The sequence below is a fragment of the Mirounga angustirostris genome, unplaced genomic scaffold (assembly GCF_029215605.1).
Source record: "Mirounga angustirostris isolate CCGP_5_RB_7025 unplaced genomic scaffold, mMirAng1.0.hap1 SCAF_14, whole genome shotgun sequence".
Taxonomy (NCBI): domain Eukaryota; kingdom Metazoa; phylum Chordata; class Mammalia; order Carnivora; family Phocidae; genus Mirounga; species Mirounga angustirostris.
Window position 1 is genome coordinate 63773438 of NW_026991722.1, and position 9892 is coordinate 63783329.

Genomic DNA, 9892 nt, shown 5'->3' on the forward strand with positions numbered 1-9892 from the left:
GGGTACCCCTGGTGACACTGCCCTGCGTGCCCTTCTGGGTGCGGACTGCCAGCAGTGGGCATGACTCCTGCAACACTGCCACCACCTGGCCCCACCAATGTCCCCTCCCAGCTGGGCTCTCCCCGCCATCAGACGCAGCTCTTCCTGGGGTCCCGGAGGCAGTGGGCTGCCCTGCTCAGGGAAGAGGAAGAGGGACCTTAAGCCCAGCTGGTTCCACATCTCACAACCCCCTGGACCTGCCCATAGGTCCCACAGGTCAGTGTCACTGTCACAGCCCCAAATGGCCACTCTGGACTGAAGGCACGTCTGGCAACAGCTTCCCTTTCCCTCCACACTCCACAACTACAGCCGCAGCTGGGGGGGGGGCAAGTAAGGGGGGCTCACTGTCCGGGAAGTCACACACACCACACCCCAGTCATATACCCGCATGCTCCCGTGCTGCACTCACCGCCTTGTGCTCTTTCCTGGACCTCAGGCCCAGGAGCCAGTCCCTTCCTACTGGAGCTTACTCCCTGGTCCTCAGTTCCTGAGCCTTCCCCACTTCCTAGGCAGCACCCTCTCCAGCCTGGGGTCTGAGGCCCCGGGATTGTAAAAGCCCTGGAAGACGCCACCTGCCTCCCACCCTCATCCCAGGCAAGCGCAGGCGAAGGCCTACAACACGGTTGCAGGCGAGAAGCCTTGGAAATGGAGGCCCTGACTGCCAGAGCCTCCGTGAAGGGCCAGAGAGGCTCCTGGGAGGCTGAGAGACTTGATGCTCTGCTGGGGAAACTCTGGGCCGCGAAGCCATGGATGCCTTGAACTGGTCAGAGAAGACCTCAGTGGCAGTAGGTGAGGGAAGGCACAGGCCAAGTTAGGCCTCAGTGTCCTGGATGCCCGGGCCTAGAGGCCTTGAGGCCTCAGGGTTGGCCTTGACTCAATCTTCCGGGGCCTGGCTGGACACCAAGGCATCAGGGCTTTCCCAGGTGGGCAGGGTGGGTGGCAGGGGGCAGCGTACAATCCGACCCGGCGGCCTGAACTCCTCCGACGTGTCCTCGGCTCCCTGGGCCAGTCCAGGCCCCGCCCCCGGCCCTCCCTGCGCCCGGCCGGTGCGCGGGGAGGTCGGAGGAGCGGGCACTGCCCACCCTCCGGATGTATAAGCGTCCTGGCCAGAGGCCGGTGGTGCGCGCGGGTGCGCGTGACACTCGGGCTCCCGGGCTGCGCGGCCTGGGCGGTGTCCCTCTGCTCGGGGTCCCCAGCCACGACAGTGAGCCGGCTGAAGGGGGCTGGGGGGGCGCTTGCTGGGCTGGGTCCCGTTCCGCCGCGCTGAGGAACGGACGACGCCACAGCTCTGGGCTTGTCCGCCTGTGGCCAGTGCCGGAGCCCGAACTGCCCTCTCCTCACCCAGGTGCAGGGGCAGCCAGGGAGGAGGAGGCGGGAGGGGCTGAGGGCAGGGGCAAGGCTGAGCCCAGGCAGCCCCATGGTGATCCATCGGTGCCTCACTGACCCTGGCTGAGGCTGGGCGCTCCCGGAGTAGCTGCTTCCACTCGGGGACTGTAGAACCTGACAGTGGCTTCGCCGGACAGAGGGAACCCCGGCCTCGGTGGGAACAGCGGGATGTTCGAAGGGCGCTGGTCACGGAGGTCCCTGGGAGCAGAGGCCAGGGGCAGGGAGCTTGAAAAACAGAAGGGCCCCACACTCCCAGGGCGCTCCACCCATCTGGGCCCCTTGGCTGCCACCAGCCCGGAGTGGGGGGCTGTGACGCCATAATCCCCTGGGCCCAGGGCTGGAGGCTGTGAGTGGCATCGCAGGCCCCCGCCCCCGGGTCCCGTGGGCTGGGCTGGCCTCGGTGCGGCTGGGTGCACGCAGTCGGAGGCGGCGCCGGCCAGGCCGCCAGGGCGCCTATGGACGCGCGGAGCCCGCTGTCTCCCCGGGCCAGCGCGTTCAGCATCGCCTCTCTGGTTGCAGCAGAGGCCGCAGAGCGCACCGTTCGCCTGGGCCCCCGGTCCTCCGACCAGGCGAAGCTCCACCGGCTGTTGGGATCCCTGGCAGGGATGCACTTCAGCACCGTCACCAGGGACATGGAAGGTGAGCCGTCCTGCTGTGTCTACGGGGACCCGCCCGCCAGTCCCCCTGCCACTGCTGCCGTGGGGCCCAAGCAAAGAGTGTTGGCAGGGCCCGGGCACAGAGTGGGTGGAGGGAGCTCTGGGGGGGGGGGGGGCTCCAGGCTTCCAGCGACTCGGGAGCAGAGAAGAAGGGCAGGCATCCTGCCCAAAGCCTGTGCACCCTCCAGCCTGGGGACCCAGCTGCAGAGACACCCGCAAGCAGCTAGACTCAGGCCCAGAACAGGACTAGTGGAAGCCAGGAGGGACAGGAGAGGAGAACTGGAGAAAGGTGGCAGAGGTGGCCGCAAGCTGGGAGAGGTGGAGGGAAGGTGGCAGGAGCGGAGTGTGTCACAGAGTCTGGGAAACTGGGAAAACGAGAGAGAGAAAGTGTGAGGGCGGCGGGAGGAAAAGAAATTGAGAAGAGAAAAAACACAGAAAACTCAAAAGGAAAGTTGGAAAAATGAGAAAGATGAAAAAGAAAGAGAGCAAGAACGAAAAAGAAGAAAGTGAAGGAAAATTTAAGACAGAAAATAAAGTCGTAAAAAAAGGGAAAAGCTAGAGAAAATCTCCAGTTTTTATTTTGTTAAAAAAAAAAAAAAGAGGAAAAAAACCCGGAATAACAGGAAAAGACCTACAGAAATAAGAGGCAAAGGCAGACTGGAAAGAAAGACGAAGTGATGAAAAATGAAGTGGAAAGAAAGGAGAGGAACAGAACTGGAGAAAGAAAGAGGCAGAAAGTAAAACAGAAATAAAGAGAAACGAAAAAGATAGTGGAAGAAGGAAAGAGGATTAGGAGGGAAAATTTCATCGAGGAAGACAAAGGTAAAGAAATAACAAATTGGAAAAAGAGCCTGGAGAGAGAAAGGAGAAATGCAACGCGGGAGGGCGGCAGAGCGAGGGGCGGCGGAGGGCCCGGCGCTCTGGGGAGCCGGTCCGGGCGGTCGGGGGGCCCCGGGCCGAGCGAGCCGCGGCGGGCGGGCTGGGGGCCGGGGACGGGGGGGAAGGAGCGGGGGAGGGGCGAGAGACGGGGGAGGGGAGGGAGGCCATTGTCTCGGCATTGGTGGGGGGGGGGGCGCGCGCGCGGGGCGGGGCGGGGCGGGGCGCCTCCTCGGGGCCGGCCCGCGGTGTAGGGCGGCGCGGCCCGGGGCGCAGCGCAGCGCCCGCCACTCGGCCCGGGGCGCGGGGCAGCGCTCACCTCGGTGGCGGGGGCGGCGGCGGCGGCGGCCCGCGGGTCATGATCTCCGCCGTGTCCAGCCCGTGGCTCACGCAGCTCTCGCACTTCTGCGACGTTGCAGCCTTCACGGCCAGCAGCCTGAGCAGCCTGGGGGCCGCGGGGGGCTTCCCGGGCGCCGCGTCGCCGGGCGCCGACCCGTACGGCCCGCGCGAGCCCCCGCCGCCGCCGCCGCCGCCGCCGCGCTACGACCCGTGCGCCGCCGCCGCCCCCGGCGCCCCGGGCCCGCCGCCGCACGCCTACCCGTTCGCGCCGGCCGCCGGGGCCGCCACCAGCGCCGCCGCCGAGCCCGAGGGCCCCGGGGCCAGCTGCGCGGCCGCCGCCAAGGCGCCAGTGAAGAAGAACGCGAAGGTGGCCAGCGTGAGTGTGCAGCTGGAGATGAAGGCGCTGTGGGACGAGTTCAATCAGCTGGGCACCGAGATGATCGTCACCAAGGCCGGCAGGTCAGGGTGCCCCCCCCTCACTGCCCGCGACCCTCCCCACGAGGCCCCGGTCTCGGGCAGCGCGCCTCGGTCCGATCCACGCGAGTGGGGCCGAGAAGCGGGGTGGGGGCGCGGCCCCGCCACCTGCGGCCCCCTCTAGGCGCGGGCCGGCTCTGGGTTCTCTGCGGTCCCGGCTCCAGCGACAACCGCCTGGCGCGCCGGGCGGGCCTCGGGGACGGCGCGGGCAGCTTCGGAAGGCCGGTGGAGAGAAGCCCGGCGGACCGGCCCGCCCCTCCCGCAGCCCCACGGCGCCCGCCGCCGGAAGCCCGGGCCGGTTCGGAGCACACCGGGCTAGGGGTTAGGCAGCCGCCCCTGAGCGGCCTCGCCAACCAGCCGGCTTCCAGTGGATCCCACCTCAAAGGAAATTCACGTCTCTAGTTCCCCAGTTCAGTCTATACGGGTTAGATAGAAACGGGCAGCTGGACAATTCTCTGGAAAATTTTGGGAGAAAGTTAAGACCCTTAAAAACAGTATGGTCTCTTCCGTGGAAGTTGCTCCCCGGTTTCCTCAGGCCTAAATTTCAGGTGGCTGTGGGGCCTGGCTCTGCTGCTGGGGCCCCCTGCCTTCCAATTGGCCTGTATTTGTTTGAAGGGCCCAGAGAGAAGGGGAACAAGTTTTGCGATGCAGCCGATTTGACCAGCAGACAAAGGCGGGTGCCGATCTGTGTGTAATGTACACACGGAGACACCGGCTCTTCTACCGCACGGCCAAGGGGAGCTCAGGGCCTGTTTGCAGAGCCTTCTCGCGGTTTCTGTTTCCCTGCCACGGCTGTCCTCCCTGGGGATCCTGGGGCCTGTGCTCAGCTTCAGCTCTGTGGGTCTTCCGCAGCCTCTCCTTACTGTCCCCTGAGGACGGCACCCCAGTCCAGCCCAGCAAGGGCCTTGGCGGGGGCCAGGCTTCATCCCAGAAGCCAGCATTCTGTAGCACCCACCGGCCTGCAGAGGTGGGGTGGCAGGCCTGATCAGGAGTCCCAGCTCCACGGCATCTGTTTTCTGCCCGCTGCCTGCACGGAGTTGCCTATGAGGGGAAGCCATAGGAAGGGCAGGTGGGAGCGAAGCCTCGTGCTGTTCTCCAGGGCCCAGTGGCTGGCACTGCTCTGCGGTCAGGACAGGGCCAGCCCATGGCCAGCCGCCCCTCCAGGAGCTGCAGAATGTCCTTTCAAGAGCCTGGATGGGTCAGAGTCAGAGTTCGCTGACCATGAGGGCACAAGCCAGATTGTCCCAGAGTAGCTGAGTCCGGGGGGTTATGGTGGCGGGTGGGAACTTGTGTGTGTCCCTGAGGAAGGTGGGGAAGACTCCATCACTGGGCCGGAGACAGGGCCTGAGAGTCGGGGCTGTGGGGATTGGGGAGCAGCCGCGGACCCAGCTGAAAGGGCAACTGGGACTCCTGGGAACCACACAGAGTGGCCGGGTTTCACTTTGTTCGAGCCGGGAGTTTACATCCGTCGCTCAGATAGAGCTGGGGGAGGCTCAGTGGAGGGCTGAGACTCTCTGGGACCGCGTCTGGGGAGTCTTGCCAATCGGGTGCTGCCGGCTGAGGCTAGCTCTGCACTGGACAGCCGAGAATTAGCAAAGGCTAGCTAGGCTGGCTCTGTGCGGGCAAATGTGGCAGGAGAAGCCATCGACTACACTGGGACGCGGAGGCTCAGCTCTAGTGCTTAGTGAGCCATTTGGAGTTTCAATAAGGGGGGCAGGGGACTGCCCTGCCACTCCACTTGCCCTTAGCTGGGCAGGGGCCTTGTTGGGTTAGAGTGGCCGAGGGAGAGAGGAGAGGAGGTGGAGGGGCCAGGCCGCTGAACGCAGGAGCCAGCAGGAAGCCTACCTGTCCTGGGGTTGGTCAAGGTGGGGCAGCCCTGCCTTCCCCCACCCGAGGTGACCAGAGGCCTCGCCGCCCCCAGGCGCATGTTCCCCACGTTTCAAGTGAAGCTCTTCGGCATGGACCCCATGGCCGACTACATGCTCCTCATGGACTTCGTTCCAGTGGACGACAAGCGCTACCGGTGAGCGCCCAGCAGCCTGAGAGGGGGCCCTGGGAAGCGGCTGGTCCCTGCCTGGTGATGCCTCTGAGGGCAGCCCACGAGGACATTAGTGACCAGGAGTCCCGGCACCTGCCCCGGCTGTCCCGCTGACTCCCCTTGACCCGCTCCCTCCCCAACCCTGTCAGACCCTAGACCCACACACACCCCACCCCCAGCAGTTCTTGGGTACTCCCCTCAGGAGGTCACACTGGCTGGGCCCTTCCACCAGCTGTAGGCCCGAAACAGCTCCCATGCCCCTGGGCCAGCTTGGCCTGAGGCGGACAGGCCCCTCTCACACAGCCCTTGCCTTTTTTTCTCATCTCCTTCTCCCACGAGGTGAGCGTGGGCACCTTGTCCCCTTCCCCCATTCCCCGGGAACGCTGGGCCCTGGAGCTGAGCAGGAAAGGTGGAGTGGCGGGGAGAGATTATGCAGGGCGGGCCTCAGCTGCCCCGACAATTAACAGCAATTAATAAAGAGAACGTGGTCCGCCCTGCGCCCGAGGCCGCCCGTGCTGCCAAATCCGGGCCGCAGGCCTGGCAACTCGGAGACCAGTGGTGGGGAGGTCCAGAGCGGGCAGACCCGCGTGCAGCGAAATGTGGAAATGTGGCGCCGGGAGCCCAGCCTCCTCCCTTGGTGCTGGGCTTCCTGCTGTTTTGTGTATTGGGACGGGAGGGCGTTTTCGGTTTTCTTCACGATCTTGCCCTCGGAAATACTCCCAGTCTGTGTGGCAGCCTGAGGCTCAATTTCACCGATGATGGGGAAACTCATCAGAGGCACCTTTGGGGTTCACTCAGCAAGGCCCTCCTGGTTCACCCCACACGGCATGACCCCTGTTCCGGTGCTGCCCCAGGTACGCCTTCCACAGCTCCTCCTGGCTGGTGGCCGGGAAGGCGGACCCTGCCACACCAGGCCGCGTCCACTACCACCCTGACTCGCCTGCCAAAGGTGCCCAGTGGATGAAGCAAATTGTGTCCTTCGACAAGCTCAAGCTGACCAACAACCTGCTGGATGACAACGGCCATGTGAGCGATCCCCGCACCTCCCCAGGCTACGTCGCTATCCCCGGTGCGGGCCCTCCAGAGTCCCTGTTGACCAGAGCCAGAGGCAGAGAGCTTGGGCAGCTCGGGGTGTGAATAGGGACACGCTGAGGAGAGTAGGCCCCTCTGGGTCAGGGGCTCACAGGGCCTGGTGGCCCTCAGGCCTGGGAGAGGGTGTCCCCTTGCTTGCCGCACTCCACTCCTGATCTTTTGCTGGAGGTTTTTTAACTGGAAGGGATGGGGCCATATGGGGGGGTAGCAGCAGGAGGCTTTGCACAATCCAGGCGGGTGATGCCGCTTTCCTGCTGGGCTGAGCTCTGGCCTGCAGCCACCTACCAATCCCCACCCCCCCCACCGTAGGCCCGAAGTAGTTCTCAGGGACCTATGGAAAGAGGATCAAAACCCTGATCTTTTGCCATTTGGAGTGTCTTTCCTGGTGGTCCCCAGTTGATTGCAGTCTCCGCTTGAGCCCCATGGCAGGACCTCATTTCGGGAGTTCAGAGTTTTGTCCAAGTTCTCTGGGGAGTTCACTGCCTATCCGGACCTTGGCCCATTTCCTAGTTCCAAACTTGCCACCTTGTCTTCCAGATTATTCTCAACTCCATGCACAGATACCAGCCCCGCTTCCACGTTGTTTATGTGGACCCACGCAAAGATAGTGAGAAATATGCTGAGGAGAACTTTAAAACCTTTGTGTTTGAGGAGACTCGCTTCACTGCGGTCACTGCCTACCAGAACCACCGGGTGAGGCCCTGGGATGGGCAAATTCAATACTTCTGGTTGCAATTTCCAGTTGCTGCCTGGGGGACAGAGGTTTGGACCCAAAGGTTGTGGGTTCTGGCGGAACCCAACACCAATGGAGTCCCACCCCCAAGGGCCTCAAGCAGCCTCCTCCCCTCTGCTGCAGGCTGGCCCAGCCTCCTATCAGGTTGACCTCTCTAGCAGCAACTGTCAGTGCGGCCTGAAAGTTTGTTTTCCAAACCATTCCGGAAACTCCCCATCAGGGGCCTGATCCACGGTTTACCCAAATTCCTAGGGCACCCCCCCCATCACCACACACACACACCCTGCGGGGTGGTTGGTGGAGGTGACCACATTCCCATCCCAGCCAGGGACACAGGGTCTCCATCCCAATCACTTGGGGCCACAAAGGGGTTCCTTAGCAAGAAAGGAGCTTCCCCTTTGGCAGGAGAGAGGGACAACCTCAGTGAGGGAGGTAACTGTGGGAAGGTTCTTGTCCCGGAAGAGTAAAAGGGCCCTTATGGAGAAGCTCCTCCAAACTACCCTACCTCGGTGCTCCCACCCCCAGTGCAGGGGCTCCAGCCACTTGCTCAATGCCCGCCGCCCCCCCCCCCCGCCCCGCCCCGCAGATCACGCAGCTCAAGATCGCCAGCAACCCCTTCGCCAAAGGCTTCCGAGATTGCGATCCGGAGGACTGGTGAGTGTCCTCTGAGGAGACGGCGACTGCTCCGGAGCCCAGCGGGGGTGCCCCCCTGACCCGCTGCCCTCCTCCCTCCCGCAGGCCCCGGAACCACCGGCCCGGCGCGCTGCCGCTTATGAGCGCCTTCGCGCGCTCGCGGAACCCCGTGGCCTCCCCCCACGCAGCCCAACGGCGCAGAGAAAGGTAGGGCCGGGGTCGTGGGATCCGGGCCGTGGCCCTGCGCGCGCTCCGCCCCGGGCAGACGGCCGAGCCTGGCCTCGCCCGAGCCCCAGGGGCGCTCGCGGCCTTTGCGCCGTTTGCACAACGGCCGTGGCGGCGGGCAAGCGCGCACTCGCCCGCCTGGCCCGACGGCTGCGCCCCGCCCGCCCCGCCTGCCGCCCACGGAGGGGCGCGAGGCCCCTGCGGAGGGCCGGGGTCTCCCGCAGGTTGGGCGAGAAGGGGTGGGGAGCGCCCGAGTGCGGGTTGGCGCCCCCTCCCCGCCAGCGGCGGCGGGGCGCTCGCGGGGCCCCTCTGCCGTCTTGACCCGGCGCGCTCACCCCTCGGCCCTCCCCGCAGACGCGGCCGAGGCTCGACGAGAATTCGAGCGCGACACGGGCGGAGCGGCCGTGCTCGGGGACCCGGCGCACCCGCCGCAGCTGCTGGCACGGGTGCTGAGCCCCGCACTGCCCGGGGCCGGCGGCGCCGGCGGCCTCGTCCCGCTGCCCGGTGCGCCCGGAGGCCGGCCCAGCCCTCCGCACCCCGAGCTGCGCCTGGAGGCGCCCGGCGCGTCGGAGCCGCTGCACCACCACCCCTACAAGTACCCGGCCGCCGCCTACGACCATTACCTCGGGGCCAAGAGCCGGCCGGCGCCCTACCCGCTGCCCGGCCTGCGCGGCCACGGCTACCACGCGCACACGCACGCGCACCCGCACCACCACCACCCCGCCGTGAGCCCGGCGGCAGCCGCCGCCGCCGCCGCCGCCGCCGCTGCCGCCGCCGCCGCCAATATGTACTCGTCGGCCGGGGCCCCGCCGCCCGGCTCCTACGACTACTGCCCCAGATAATGCGGGCGCCCGCCGGCTGCTTCCCCGCCCGGGGTCCCCGCACAGCCCCGAGGGCCGTCGGGGTCCCCGTCCACCCAGCCCCAAGGGCCGTCCAAGAACATGTTCCTCCAGCCCCGGGGGCCAGTGCGGGTCTCCCCTTCCTCAGCCTCGAAGCCATCGGGGTCCTCCACCGTCCAGCCCTGAGGCTGTCGAAGTCTCTGGTTCCCAGTCCCGGGAGCCACCGCGGGTCCCTCCCCAGCCCGGAGGGCCACGGGGTCCGCGCCCGCCAGTGCCAAAGCTCCCGGTCAGCGGCGGAAGGAAGTGATATTTATTGTTCTCCGCGAGACCGCGTCGCCCCCTCCCACCCCCACCCCCGGCCCGGCCGGCAGTTGCAGTGTAGACGACCCGAGAGCCCGTCTGCAGGCGGTGTAGATACGTGTAGATATTTGTAGATACTGTAGATACCGCGCCGGCGCCGACTTGATAAAGGTTTCGCCTCTTTTGGAAGTTGCCTGCGTGTCCATTTATTTGTGTCCAGTTAGATCATACGGGGGATGTCGGGGAGAGCGTGTCCGGTCGA

General features: G+C 65.6%; 1 protein-coding gene across 1 annotated transcript; it reads left to right on the forward strand.

The window, feature by feature from the left end:
* The first annotated feature begins 1136 nt into the window (after positions 1-1136).
* TBX1 (T-box transcription factor 1) lies at positions 1137-9481 on the forward strand. Its single transcript, XM_064578017.1, is given in 9 exon segments — positions 1137-2064; positions 3377-3755; positions 5692-5793; positions 6663-6834; positions 7438-7593; positions 8220-8287; positions 8372-8444; positions 8446-8473; positions 8846-9481. Coding segments are annotated over 9 exon segments (1650 nt in total). The 5' UTR covers positions 1137-1880; the 3' UTR covers positions 9334-9481.
* The last annotated feature ends 411 nt before the right edge of the window (positions 9482-9892 follow it).